At 43.3% G+C, this 15,873-nt stretch overlaps 1 protein-coding gene across 1 annotated transcript in view; it reads right to left on the bottom strand.

The window, feature by feature from the left end:
* Positions 1-15,873, bottom strand: part of SAAL1 (serum amyloid A like 1) — a 222,266-nt gene that overhangs the window by 101,405 nt on the left and 104,988 nt on the right. Inside the window, exon 9 of the mRNA XM_069223754.1 lies at positions 14,923-15,109. Coding sequence (XP_069079855.1) covers positions 14,923-15,109 — 187 coding nt within the window. The remainder of the gene's footprint in view (positions 1-14,922; positions 15,110-15,873) is intronic.

Genomic DNA, 15,873 nt, shown 5'->3' with positions numbered 1-15,873 from the left:
CCCCATGATTCATTCCTTTCTAGAACCCTGGTATTCTAAAATTGACACCTAATAAGTTATTTATTTTCACCCATTGTATCAAGATTAATAGCAATGGAATCAACAGTCTCCTAAATACAAAACACAGGTTTACCACCACAGAGAGCTGATAAGGAGAATAAAAGGCACCAGCAACATAAGAGGTAGGGTGGGAGGCTCATTCTCCCAAGCCTTGAATCTATGATAGAAAAGGGAAATAGTAACAGACATGGAGAGGAGATTTGTGGATGGTAAATTACCAGTGTCAGGTAGGGTTCAGCATGACATAGGAAGGGGACAGGGAGGAGGAAAGTGATCAGTAAAAAGGACTAACTCACAGGCCTCCCTCTCAGGATAGGAATATCTTTGACCAGCCTTGTCAATTTGACTATTGGAAACAAGCTACTGATGGGTGGATGGCAAGCTCAGAGAGCAGATAATTCCATAAAAAAGGGTGCATTTCTCTCCAGTCTTTTCCCCACTGGTGGTGATAATGTCTAAACTTCCTCCATTTACAAAGAATAATAATGAAACACCCCAAATGATGAACAAAGTGGCACATTGGTGCTACTTTCAGATAGTGAAAGGGCTAATTTTCTGAATCACATTATCATGACCTGAAGAACAGAGTGGGCAAGTAAGGATTGTGTCATGGTGAAGTTTGATAAAGGGGAGGTTACATGTCAATTTTTTGTGCAAGTACCTAAGTCATAATAAAGCTACACCTCCTGGGTTACTTCTATCCCTCCCAACTTCCATAGTCATCCCCAACCAAGACCGAGCCATCAAAGGGTTACCCTCATTATGTGGGTCAAAACCATAACAGTTTTGATGTCTTGAACTCTGTGGAGAATATTGACCGACCATATGGAAAATGTAGAGAGAAACATAATATCACCATAGAAAGTATGAGACTACCAAACCCTTACACTATCCAGTCATCAACATCTGTGGATGTCTTGAGCTGGAACATCTAAGTGGCTAAGTATTCTGAATCACTAGAATATAATAGCCCTCCAGGAGGCATGGGAAAAAACAACCACTTTGGTTTTTCCTCCTTTTTCACCCTGGCCCTACCATCTGCTGCGGGAAGAGCCAAAGGGGGGTGCATTACACTAATATCTTTTTCCTTAAGTTGTAAATCAATATAGATACCAATGGCTCTCTTCACCTATTAGCGGTACTAAGTCGCCTCCCAAAAAGAGCTATATTTTCATAACCCAGAGTCAGTGCTCAAAGCGCTATGAAACAACTAACAGTGTACATAAAGATATACATATATATATATATTATAATAATATATATATATATATATATATATATATATATATATATATATATATATTCTGGGAGACTTTCACATTCACCCGTTTAGGAACTTACTATCTTAAGAGGATGGGAAAGAGAGAAGTGGAATAGGTCAAGCTTATTAGGAACACACACCTCAAGGGGACACGTTAAACTCTCTATTAGCTGAATTTAATCATGTTCTACCAATGCTTCTAAATAGGGATGGCTCCAAATCTCCCAATATTCAGAAAGGGGAGTGAGCTGTATTATTGATTACCTTTTCATCTCTGCTACCTTAGAGGGAAGTGGGATAGTCTCAGGAGAATTTTGGAGATCCTATAGCAACAATAATCGTATTGAAATGGGACTAGACTTTGGTGGAATTGTCACTAGATCCCAAGCCACCCTCAGCCTAAAGACCCTTTCGACTTGTAATCAGGGAAAAAGGTTCAAATGGAATAATATTGTCCCAGGAAATTCTTCTAAATTACTTGTAACACATAAGGGGGATGGTGAGAGGGTATGGTGGAGTTTAAGACGCTGAGATAATACTGCAGTCTTATGGTAATACTGAGATAGAAACAAAGAAGGGTTTGTCACTGTATAAATTACATAGGAAAGAGGTCGGTGGTTTGATGGGGAGTACTCAAAAGCACATCATAGACTTATGGCGGCCTTGAATGCTTTACCGTGCAAAAGGGCAGAGGTATCTTATTGTCTTGTGGAATATAAAATAGTGTTGAAAAAGAGAAAGAAACTGCTACTAGAGGATGCATGGGATGACCTTTTTAAAGCTAGCATCCTTAAAAATAGTGACAGGAGAAACAAACTGGGACTCACAACTTACACCCATGACTCCACTTTGGGAGGGCACATGGCTGAGAAGAGTAACTGCTCTGTGGGGCTGGGATAGGATAGCCATATCGACACAGGCAGATGTGTGAGACGCTAATGGGGTGGTCCCGTCTGCATATCTGCAAGAAGACTATCAATTGCCCTAAACACAATGGCTTAAATGTAGTCAGTTGAGAGACCCCTTGGATTCAAGCTAGACTGGCTGATGGGGGGTGAAACCCCGAAACCGGTCCCAGGATGCTTTTTTCCAGTACAGGGAAGACCTGGCCTGGCAGTTCGGGCTGGACTGTTCCCATGGGGAACAGGGTCAAGACTGATTTGCATATGGCTGGGTCTAAACTGTAATGGCATGGGCAGCAAAAAAACGATGGATTTAGGCCCAGATCTCTGTACTGGTCGTGAATGTTTGACATTGTTCAGCATTCCGTCCATCACTTGTTCTTTTTGCATTTGTCACCCTAAGTGGGAAGGGTATGCCCAGACGTGGGTCCTGTGCTTCCCAGGCCACTGGATTCAAGCTAGCCTGGCTGATGAGGGGTGAAACCCCGAAACCGGTCCCAGGATGCTTTTTTCCAGTACAGGGAAGACCTGGGCTGGAATGTTCCCATGGGGAACAGGGTCAAGACTGATTTGCATATGGCTGGGTCTAAATTGTAATGGCATGGGCAGCAAAAAAACGGTGGATTTAGGCCCAGATCTCTGTACTGGGGGTGAATGTTTGACATTGTTCAGCATTCCGTCAATCACTTGTTCTTTTTGCGAGAGACCCCTTTATGCCTAGCATTACCAGAGATGAGGAAACCCAAACGGGATCTTCGCTGGAGAATAGACTGCTAGGCCGTCAGATTAAGCGCAAACTGATGTCCCTGACATATGGAATGCTGATGGAGAATACTCAGGGAACCTTATCACACCTAAAAGATAGATGGGAGAAGGACACTTGGGAAACTGAGGAGGAAGACTGGCAGGATGCTTTGGATTTTCCAGCTGTGGGGGCGATCAAGGCCAGCTATAGGCTTATCCAACTAAAACTCTTACACAGCAGATTATACTAGACCATTGTTACACAAGATTGGAAAGGCAAAAGATGCTCTATGTCTTCACCACTGCAGGACGGAAGGCACATTTATACACACATGGTGGCACTGCACACGCATATGCCATTTCTGGGACAGAGTAGTCGAATCGCTGGGAAACACTATAGAGCTGATGCCAAGCCTTGCCCTCCTATGTGTATGGCCACCTGCAAACTTCACCAAATATAAAAAAACACTAGTAAATTGGGGCCTTCTCATGGCAGAAGTGGAGGAGTTAGATGCCTCCATCCTTCCGGCAATAGGAGGAAGGAACGCATTGCTGCAAAATAGTGGAACGTGAGGCATATTAGGGCAGGGGCTGTGACAAGAAATTTGAAAAGCCCTGGGATCAGTGGGACTTGAGGGCATGATCTCAGACATTTGAAAAATGGTAGATATAGCACTGACTGCACAATGATTAGTTGTGGGTGGATGGATGGGTAGGAGGCGATATACGCTGGAACTAGTGTTTGATGCAGAAAGGGTGCACTATTACTGTACTTGTATGCTTATTTGTTGTTACTGTTTATAATACATGCAAATAAAAATTAAAAATTAAAAAAATAGTGACAGGTTTTGGAAAATAGTGAATCAGCCAATCTTCTCTTCAATAAAGGGGAATTGATTATCGTATGACGTCTTCAGTATGGATAGCCCAATTTAAATCATTGAGCTGAAGAGAATGATAGTACTATCAACCATGCAAAGCCACATACAACACCAGCCTTAGCCCACCCCAAACCCCTCAACCCCACCCACTAGGAGGAACCTTATGTTTGAGGCTGAGGAAGTATCCGAGGCCATTAAGCTACTTATTATAAAAAAAAGCCACAAGCCAGAAGGGTTCCACCAGACACATATAGGTTACACTTGATCAACTATGCATTAATCTTGATCAACATCATGAACGCAGCCGCTAGAGGGACTATTCCCAAGACCTGGATGCAATCAGTACTCGTTCTAGTGTTCAATAAAGGGGACTACAGTGACCTCTGTTTGCTGTCCTTCAAACTCCCTTAATGATTCTGTTGTGATGGTAGCACACTAGGTTGTCAAAATGGGCAAAGGAACAAAATGTCTTCTTGGATTTCCGGTACGGGTTTATGCCGGGTCGTATACCCTTGATCAGTGCCTGAACTGCTTGTTGAGAAAAACACTTGAGTCAAAAAAAGCCCTCTTCACCTTGCCTTCATAGACATAACATCGGCTTTTGACAGACTCTGTAGGGGAAAACTGTGGGATATACTTTCCAGTACCAGAGTTGATGGGCTATCTACACCAGGACCTCTCAAGAAGTGAGGGTACCTATACGGAGTCTTTTAAGGTAGACCGGGGAGTCTGGCAAGGTTGTATCTTGGCCTAATTTCTTTTCCTATTGTATGTTAACAAACTAGACATGGTTCTGTGTAGGGCATCCACTGATATTTCAAGTGTGGGGAAGCTGTACATTCCAGCACTTCTTTACAACGATGACGTGGTTTCGATCACACATACCGTTTTGGGACTGCAACTGCTATTAGGCAGTTAATGAATAGTTTCAACCCAAGTACCAATTAAAAAATAACTACATATTATGGTAATAGGCCCAAACATGAAATCAAGAAGGTATTAGTTAGAACTGGGGGCGGGGGGTACTAACCAAAGTAATTTTCCTATATGGGTATCATCTTTGACAATAACAGCACTTGGTCACCTACCAATGTAGCTAAGAAACTAGATGAGAGGTGGCAATATTTGATTTCTACAAGGCGACTTGAGAATAGACCACCGGAGGTGCAGTTAAAATTATTTCAATCCAAAAGTTTATCTGCAGTCTTCTACAACGCTGATATCTGGGGTTATACCAGAATGCCTGCCACACAGGTAGAGGAAAACCCATTTCTTAGATGTTTGTAGTCCCTATCTCAGTCCAGCCCTACATATACTTTATTTGAAGAACCAAAGATAGTTTACCGCTCAGATCTAATATCACTCCGGCCTTTACTGAGATGAATGTAATGCTGTAGATTCACATGCTGTGCATACACCCACCATCCAGTGCTGGGTTCAAACATGTGTAAGTTGTTTTTCTTTGAAGAAGTCTTTTTAAGTTATGAGCTATAGTGACTCCACCTATTTCTGGTAATGCGCAAGGGCATTGGCTCCTTTGTTAGATACATTTTCTCACATGAAGGGTGAGGGTGTAGATGAAGCAGAGAAATACAGAAAAGGTGACATGAGAAGGAAACAATTAAGCATCAAAGTCAAGAACATCTGCAACACCTGGAGGAGGGCGAGTGCATGTAAATCTACAGCACTGTAAGTCATAGATCAGATGCTTACAGGATAAGTGGCATTTTCCATTTGTGGCATGTTTAGCTGTCGATACACATGCTGTTCATAGACTGTAATGCCAGTCCCAGAAACAGTGGGTAGCCTGAGGATGTTGCAGAAGATTGGAGAATTGTACGAAGGACAGCTTGCTCAATGTTAGCTGGTTGCTGAGCTAAAACATCCACACAGTAATGTTTAGTAAATGTGTGTACACCATGTAGCTACTTAGTAGATGTCAGCTACAGGAATATTACACAAGAAAGCCATAGACACTCCCTTTCTGCAGGTTGAGTGGGGTCTGGGAGGGACAAGCAAAGGTCTTTTAGCTTTAGCATAACAGGTCTGTATGCATTTGTCAAGCCAGCATGTTAAACCTGCCTTAGAGAGAGCATTCTCTTTGTGCAGTTTGGAGAAAGTTTTACGGAAGGGATTTTTCTAGTAGTTGTAATAAATAGGTGGTATTTTAACATCTAATGTGTGAAGAGCTTGTTGTGCCACTGACTCTGGATGTAGGAAGAACACAGATTTCTATGGTTTGATTGAGGTGGAAGCTAGAGACCTCATTGGGGAAAAGTTGGGGTTGTCCTAAGGACTACCCTATCTTGGTTTACTTAAAAAATAAAAAGTTCCTTCAGAGTAAGAGTTTGAATCTCACAAACATGCCAGAGATAGATTATGGCTACCAGGAAAGCCACCTTACTGGTAAGAAACTGTGACAGACAAGAAAGTAGTGGTTCAAAATGAGAGCCCATTAATCTAGAAGAGAACAATACTCAGGTTCCAAACAGGAAAGCGTGGCACCCGTGGAGGAATAATCCTATTAAGCACTTGAATAAAGGCTTTAATAACAGGAACCTTAAAAGAGAAATGTGTTCTCTGTTTTGAAGATAAGCAGCAACAGCAGCTAAGTGAACTCTGATGGAGGGATAAGCAAGGCTGGACTTCAGCAACTGAAGCAGATAAAAAAACAATGTCTTAGATTGTTGTTTGGACAGGATTAATATGTGTAGGAAGACAGAATATTAACCATTTCCACTTGGCCGCATAGCAGGCTCTGATTGTAGGCATGCTGCCTCTAAGGATGGTCATGCATTCTCTAGGCAGATTGAGGTACCCAAATTCTAGGGTTTCAATGGCCAAATTGTAAGATTGAGGTGTTAGGGGTGACTGAGTGTACGCTGATTATTGGGAGAAAAGATCTGTTTGTTTGGGCAGTTTATCACGGGGCACTAGCGAGAGGTGGAGAAGGGCAGTGAACAGGTCTGTCTGGCCCAGGTCGGGGCTATCAAGATGACAGTGAGGAATGTTTGCAAAAACCTTCGAACCACAAATTGAAGGAGTGGGAAAGGCAGAAAATCAAAGGCAAATATTTCTGACCAGTTCATTCATTGCATTGCCTATGGGCTGTAGGAGCCTGGAGGCGAAGTTTTGGCATTTTGTGTTTTAGCAGTGGTGACGAGGTCTATGTGGGGCAACCCCCAATGGTGAAAGTACAGGAGTAGGACTTGGGGGTGGATTTCCCACTTATAGGCTTTTTGATGCATCCTGCTGAGGAGGACTGCAAAGTGATTGTCCACTCCAGGTATGTACTTTGTGAGGCAATGAACTCTGATGTATCGCCTACCACCAAATGCTCTGACCTAGAGCAGGCAACTGGATGGAGTGTGTGCCACCCTGCTTCTGTAGATAAAACAAGACGGTTGTGTAGGCCACCCAGACTAGAATTGCCCTGTGTTGAATGAGAGGGAGCAACGCCTTGAAGAATAGATGGTAGTTGATATGTAGACCTGTAGATCGGTTGTCCAGACCGCTTGTATGGTCAGCTTTTGAAGATGTGTTCCCCAACCTGTGATCGAGGTGTCCCTGGCAACAGTCATTTGAGGAACAGGGTCTAGGAAGTACTGTTCCTTACCAGTTTGCTGGGGTCCCACTACTGCAGGCAGCGATGAGTATGGCCCCAGATCAACACTACAACCTCCAATTCACCCTGTGCTTGTGACCATTGTGCTGCTAGGCACATCTGCAAGGGACGCATGTGTAGTCTGGCATGTGGGACTACGGCAATGAAAAAGATCATCATGCCTAGCCGGAGCATGACCTTTCTGATCGTCACCTGGCAATCAGGCTGAAAAAAAGGGAGCATAGTTTGGAATGCTTGTATCCTTGCTCAGCTTGGGTATGATTTCTCTACACAAGAGTAGAGGGTGGCTCCAACTAAGGACTGTACTTGCAGGGACTGGAGATGTGACTTGGTGGTATTGATATTAAAGCCTGGCTCTGCAATAGATGTATGGTGGCTTGAGTGTGTGCAAGGCGTTGCTGTTCAATGGAACTCTTGATTAGTCAGTCATCCAGGTAAGGAAAGACGTGGACACCACGCTTTCTGAAGTGAGTGGCTACTACTGCAAGATATTTTGTAAATCACCTGGGAGCTGTGGTGACTCCGAAGGGCAAGCACATAGAACTGATAATGCTGACCATTTACCACAAACTGGAGGAACCGCTGATGAGCAAGGTGGATGGGGAAGTGGAAGAAGGCATCCTTCAAACAGAGGGTAGTCTTTAAGCCTGGCTGAAGTACAGGAATGACGTTCTGGAGTGTCATGTGGAAGTGCTCTGACAGGATGTACTTGTTGAGGACCCCGAGGTCGAATATGGGCCTTAGAGACCCATCCTTCTTGGGAATCAGAAAGTATAGGGAGTTTATCCTTTGCTGTAGTGTTATGGTAGCACAGGATCTATGGCTACCTTTGCTGAGTAGTGCATGCATCTCCTTGTGGAGCAGATGCTGAGTTTCTGGTGCGAGTATATTTCTTCGGGAGTAATGCTTGGTGGCTTGAATGTGAGTTCTAGACAGTAACTCAGCTATATCTAAGAACACACTGGTCTGATGTGATCTCTGCCCAGAGGGACAGAAATCCTAGCAACCTTCCAGACAGGTGCTGGATGGGAAGATACAGTACCAGCGAGAAGGTGTGCAAGTCTGTTGCTGATACTGCTTAGGGCAGGATGTGGATGACTTATTCGTAGTGGCTTTAGCAGTTCCACTGTATGGAGTGTAGCAAACGTTGCCACAGGTAGATGGGGTCTGCAGGCACCCATGGTTTTGTCTGCCTCAGTGTCCTTCTTAACTTCCTCCAACATCTAAGCAACTTGAGGGCTGAACAGATGCGTATTGTTGAAAGGCAAGTTGAGGAGATGATGTTGCACCTCTGGTTGGAATCCAGACATGCACAGCTGGCACAGCGGTACATGTGAAGGAAAGTGGTGGGACGCTTCGAGCAGCGGTGTCAGGTGCGTCCAGGGTGCCTCTAATATTGGTGTGAGATGATTTTACCTTCCGCCAGCAACTCCTGACCCCATTTCCTAGATTGGTCAGGGAGATGCTGCAGTCACTCTTCCAGCTCATCCCAGTGGACCCTGTCGTACTGGGAGAATAGGCCCACTTAATTAGCAATATGCCAATGTGTGACAGACTGGACAGCAACACCTTTGCCCACGGCATTAATCTTTTTACTCTCCCAGTCAGGAGGTGGCACATCTCCTGTGCCCTGGGAATTAGCATGCTTCTCTACTGTGTGTAGGACCAGGGAGTCGGGTGGTACTTGACCCCGGATGTAAATTGGGTCAGGAGAGGATGCCTTGTATTCTTTGTCCACCCTAGGCGTGACGACTAGCGCCTTTACGGTTCCTTAAAGATATCATGAACGGGCCTTATCATCCCCCTCAAGCAAAGGCAGATACTGCAAAGACCTCCGATTTGTGGTGAGGGTCTCCCTGAGGAAGTCATCCTCCTTATGCTGCTTAAGCATCTCCACCTTGTGAACAGTGGCTGCCATTTGTAGAACTTCCAGATATGAGGTGGCATTATCTAGGAGCGAAGGCTTGGCCAGATAGTGGTCCAGGTCAGTGAGGGGGCTCTACATCATAATCATACCAAGGGTCATCGTCAGGATTTGTGTTGTATTGTGGGTCATAGGGAGACATTGACTTCCGTCCCCCAGCCACCCAAGAAGGAAGAGAACTGAGGTGAATGTGGCAAAGAATCTGCAGGCAACAGTGGGAAGGCCAGTCTAGTAGGGCAGTGCACAAGAGTCGCAAGAAGAGGAGTAAGAGTAGGAGGAGAATGAGACAGTGGACGAGGCAATGGAGATGGTGAAGAGATGCCTTTGTCACAATGTCAAGACTACCTATGGGCCAGCTCAGAAGACAGATTTAAGGCTTCCTCAAAGGTCAATTTCTGCTTAGGAGGAACAATGTCATTTCGTTTGTCTGGATGCTTGGCTACGATTCGCCCGGTGACAAGCTGGATTTGTGTACGCTGCTGCCTTGTGTTGAGCTCCTCTTGGTGGTTCTGGAGAATAAGCTGGTCGAGATCCGTGAAGAGGCAGGAGGTGGTGGCTGGGGATGCAGGTCTTTACGAAGTTGAAGATTTCCAAAGTCCTCCGGGTGCGAGCTCTGAAGTCTTTGGGTATGATGGGGGTCACTGAGGATGCCCTCAGGGACAGAGCTGAAGCAACGGTTGAGATGGACATGTGAGGTTTTGATGGGGACTTCACTGTCAAAGTTTGGGTGATCACTGGGTCAGACTCCTCTGATCAGTACCAACCATGGCCTTCTGGCAATGATGGACCGTAGACCTGATGACTGTTGAGGAGTGGGTCTGTGGGAGGCTGGTACTCACTGCAACAGATTTCGATGCCAGATGCTGCACTGCTGGAAGCTCATTCATATAGGCATTGGAGCAGGAACACTCCGCTGGCCACGGCTCCTCTAGCTTGATACCTGAGGCCTACAGCTGTTGGTCCTCTCAACATCTCAGTCCCAGAAAAGGTCAGGAGTGTCTCCTTTTTGTGTCTCGCTTTTGACGGTGTGCCATCAAAACTGAAGCAGTACGAAAGGGTTGGCGGTTTCAGAGTGTTTTTTGTTCCGAAAGACGAGGCGCTGCACAGGAGTCTTCTTGGTAGTCGTGGGACAAGCAGAGGTTAAAGCCTTGGTAAAAGTTCGTACCTGTGTATTTTGTAGGGGTGGGCGTTGAGCTCCACTCGCAGAGCTTGCAGAGTTTTGCCCACTCCACACCTTGCTTAGGGCATGAAGTTCCAAAAAACTCTGCATAGCGGAGCTGAGTATTTTCCTCCCTCGCCAAAGTTAAATTTGTGAGCGAGGAAAATCTTATTCCAGGTGAGATTCCTCAACGTGGTGGTCGCAGATGGTCGCTACCGCTCGCTTTAAGAAACCTTCTGTTTGCGTTGACGAAAATGCTGCTCGAGTAGAAAATCTACTCGAGCAGCTGAAAAGAACCAGCGCACTCTTACGCTTCAAGTGGTATCGTTCGCGCTGAATTTACAGCACAGGACAAACACGCAGTATTAATAATCAGCACAAACGGTATGACCTAACACATTCGGCCACTTTGCGGAACTTCGCATAGTGCGACAGAGTTTTATGCGGACCTCCGCAAACTCCACCCTTGCCTAGTATTTTGCATGACACTTTGGGCACAAAAGATATGGATCCTTTTCCAGCACATTCTCATGCATCGAAGGAAATGATGAAGGCCTGATGAGGCCACGCTCCAAACAGGGGGGATCGAAGTTGTGCAACAGCGGAACTGAGCAGAAAGGGGTAAGCGATAGGTAGAAGTAATCATAAATATAATTTCTACCAATAAGGAACGGATCTAAACGGCCCAGCAAGAACACCAAGCAGCGTGGAGCACGAAGGGCCACGTCTGAACCCGACAGGGGTGAAAAAAAACCTCTAACAATGGAGGTGAGGAACATGCACACTACCAGAATTGGGAGGAGTCACTATGCCTTGTGACTCGAAAAGACTTCTTCGAAATAAAAACAAGCTGTATATGGCAAATCCCAATAGTAGATGGCATGAGTATGCACAATTAATGTGTATCTACTGCATCACATGCCACAAACACTTGGTTACACCACTTCCAGATCAGGACCAGAGGTTTGTTCCTAGGGCCTTTAGCTGCAGGGAGCAATCACTTCTGAAGTGTTTTTGAGTAGATTTATTAGAATTGGCTTAGGGATGATATTTTTGATGAGGAGATTCTGACACAAAAATTGGACAGTTTGGTAAATGGTATTAAGAGTAAGCATACAAGCCTAAACAACATCCTGTATTTTAGGTGACTGAATAGAGTGCTTGAAGTGAGGAGTGACATGATCCGGACATAGAGGGCACAGGTTTTAAACTGTAAATTTCGATTTGTGGTACAGTGTATTTGATGGTAGTGTGGGGATCAAGTATAGATTTCCAATTCACTGCTTAAAAAATAAAGTGAGAACGTTGGGAAATAGCAAAAGAAATGTGAAGGTCCAAAAGCACGTAGATCTCCTCTAAGTGCAAAGTGGAGCTATGTCAACACCATACAGGTGGAATATCAAAGATGTGGATTACTGTTCATGGGCAAGTGAAGAAGGGGACATGCATGTGCATCAAGGGTCAATGAAGAAGTGATAAGAAAGTAAAAACGGAGTGCCCTTTGCTGTTTTTGAGAAGTAACACAAGTCAACTGCCTACTGTGAGACACTGGGAAAAAAGGTGGTGAGTTCTCACTTAGGGAATCATTGATAAAAAGCACAATGCCTCAATGATAATTTATTTGCATCCAGAACAATGAAAGAAAAAGGAACAGTTCCATGAAATTATAATACTTGTTATTGTATGACAGTCATTAGACAGAAGATAAGATCCAGAGACCAACAGTTCAATAGTCCAATCAACCAGTACTAAGGTTGAAAAAGTCTCATGTGAACAAAAAATTGCTTTAATAACGAAGCAGCCAGGTAAGAAAAAAATCAAATCAAAGGGCACAATTCAGTGACGGGACAGCCACAGCCAACACGTGTTTCGCCCCTTATGCGGGTAAGCGGGGGCTTTTTCAAGGCTAGTTCAAATCATTATGAGAAAACTTCTGGCAGCTATTGTCATAAGTACGAAACATAATCCAGCGCTGTCTCCCTTGGTCATGCTTGAAGAAGACAAGTTTCGCCTACTGTGAGACAATTTACTCCTGGCAGTTAACTAAGGATGGCACGCAATTGTGTTACGATCCAAGGTCTAATGTGACAAGGGTAGTGGGATACATTCTATTGTCAAAGAATGCTTTCTCTAATTATTATAAATGGAAGAGGCAGTACTGCACACTGAGGTGCATTTAGTTTAGTTCACGATTTGAGCAAAGATGTGAGGCACTACTCTTTCAAGGAGTTACTTACAAATGTGATTTCCAGAAACTAACTGCTATTTAGCAAAATCCAGCTGCAAGCAGGGGAAGGAAGGGCGGCACCAGTCTTTTAAGTTATGCCCAGATCGGCGCAATGTAAGAACATAAAATTCACATCCAGAGCATCAATGTAAAATACATAAACAGCGATATTGCCAGAGTTTAACGGTATAAGCCAGGCTTAGTTACGTGGGCAAAGACACTAAACCTTATTATGTGAATCCAAATGAACGGAGAAAAGCGCTACATTTATCTTAACTCCTTACAACAGTTTGCTCGTCTCAAGCTGGTTTATCCTCTGATTAAGGTCAATTAGGTTGCAACTAAATTGCAAACCTTTGTAACACTGTTGAACACATTTCTCAATAAAAGAAGATATTTTGTCTGTACCGTATGAAACAAATGTGGTACAAGAGGAGCTGTTTTTCCAATCCTGTTTGCTTAATTGCAGAAACATTAGTTAACCTCATGAAGCAGGGCCTTGAAGCTTTTCCCACAGAGATGGCGCCTTGGCAGCTTTTTGTTGCCAGACTTGAATGCTCAGTCCTAATCCACTTGTTGATTTAATTGCATGCAGAAGAGGGATACATATTATTTCATTTTGAGACTAGAAGGTCAATAGCATTGTTGCACGTAAGAAAGTCCCTATTACTGTGCAAAAGTAGTGAAACCCCTCCTGTACAAAAATGTATAACATGGAAATCGATGTGCTGCAAAACATGCCCGTCACTATACCTCTGAGATCTCCATAATTGTACGACGAGAGCCCGTCATTGAGCAAAACATGTATGGTAAACTTGTTTTTAATAATATGATCAGACTGCCAAGATCTGGAAACCAGAAGGTTGCAGCATATACTTTGCTGGCAAGGTTGATTAGTGAACACCTGCTACTGACATCTGCATGCTGCAAGACTGAATCCTGGCCAGACAAACTAAGCCTTCCATCGACCCAAGGTCAGTAAATTTAGCACCATTTACATAACATAATGTAGAACAAATAATTTACAAGTCTCAAAAATCATAGAATATGGATTATATAAATAAATAAAAATTACTTTTACTATAAGTCCCTTTGAACAGGTAGCAAGAGACGATAGAGTGAAGAGACCAGTTGAGGTTACTATTATCCAGTCACAAGGGAAGGACATGAACAACAGAGCAGAAGGAATTGGTGGTTTAATTCATTATTTCTTTTCACAGCAAACGTTCAAACCTCACTACTTCTACAATGTACGCGATCAGGCAGAGACAGTAAATGAACATGAAAAACAGGTATATGGCCTTGATGGCTGATATGACAGCTACAGACTCAAGGTTGAAGAGGAATACCCCTAATATGCTGTAGGCTGATGCCTCACAAAGATCACCCTCTAAGACATAACTGGCTGTTGTCTGCATACTGCTAAAATGACATGTCATTGTACATCAGTAAAACTACTAGTATGTATGCTGAATTACGTATGTGATGAAACAATCCTCCGAGAACTCTGCCATTACCAGTTGAGTTTCTCTCCTTGACCAGTTGGGAAAAAGTTTTCAAAATGAAGTATTTCTATTCCAACAGCATGCCATAAACCAAATGCACTATGGTAATGAAAATTACAGGCTGCTTATCCGCTACACAAAAGATCACATCCATCACCACTAAAGTACAGGGTTTATCTTTTGACATACTAGTGTCTTCAATGTGGGAAAACTACTAGACTCAATTGCAAGCTTTATTTTCCAGATATTTGAGAAAACCCATGTTGCCATCAAGGGCTAATTTTTCTTGGCATTTGATTGCCACATCACCTGCCCCTGGTCATTCAGATAAGAATCTGGGTTCACTATGGGTCAAAAACATTATTTCCTACGACCCAAAATATGTCTGAAACTTGGCCAGTGTTCTCTCGAGAGGAAAACCACACCTTCTGCTAAACTGGCACATTTCAGAACATTTTTTAATACACAGGTTAGTACTCAGTTCAAAAAGATGTATAAGAAGGAAGTTACATTCTACAGAACTTGGTTTACCCTATAATACGCATTGAAAGGTTGCATAGACAATATCAAAACTAAAGAATAATGTACATTATCAGGTAAAAATAAGATGAGGAGAAACAAGGTCTATACAAACCGCAGTTGTTTGGCTGCCTCCAAAAGACATGGCACAAGTTCGATAACTGATGATGGTTCATCTTCAGAGTCACCTGCAGCTTGTTCTTCTTGTTGTCTCAAGCCACGTTTAAGCCAATTTATCATCAATTCCTCATCTAGATCAAAGAGTTTATCCACCACCTCACCAATTTTCATGAGTAGGTCAACTGCAAAAACACATAAATAAACAAGTATTGCATAGACTTACAAGCTAAAGATTGGAAATCTATATATGAAAAAACCCAGTTAGGTCATTTGTTGAATGAAGCAAAACCAGTAAATGATATGTATGCAGATCACAAAACCATAAAGGAAACAACCTATTCACATACCTCCACCTCAGTTACCTTATAATAAATGCAAAAGAAAAATGATGCATGGGGGATTCTGTAAAAACCGAAAACATATGGGCATGGGACATCAAAGGTAACTGAGATTATACTTGTTCCTTTAACAAATCTCTCTAAGACTTAACTACTATTAACATTTCATGCTAACATAGGGGACAAGGTGTTTTACCAGCAGGTGCACTAGTTCAAATGGAAACAGATGTGAATAACATGATGGACAGAGTCCCCATCCTGAAAATGGAAGCCTGAGATTAATAAACCCAGTGCAGCTACAAGATTATGTTCTCAGACTTTTGCCTAGCACTTTATTTGTTGCATCATTAAACTTAGCATGTTCCCTGCACCGAGGTGAAAGGTAAAATCGTGTGTAACATAGTCTACACGAAGTATTAAAATGATAGGAAAGGAAAAGGTACGTTACAGACATGAAATCAATCAGTCCAGTTCCCCAATGTAAAGATTCTGACAAATTTGTGTCAACTAAATGACAGGAAGTGCGCACTTATATTTGGAAGGATGCAGACATGTAAGATACGTTTTGCAGTGCCATCGTATAACAGGTTTACTTTTGTCTATCTGAA

This window comes from Pleurodeles waltl, chromosome 3_1, assembly GCF_031143425.1.
Source record: "Pleurodeles waltl isolate 20211129_DDA chromosome 3_1, aPleWal1.hap1.20221129, whole genome shotgun sequence".
Lineage (NCBI taxonomy): Eukaryota > Metazoa > Chordata > Amphibia > Caudata > Salamandridae > Pleurodeles > Pleurodeles waltl.
The sequence above is the reverse complement of the archived record's forward strand: the minus strand, read 5'-3'. Positions and strand labels throughout refer to the sequence as shown.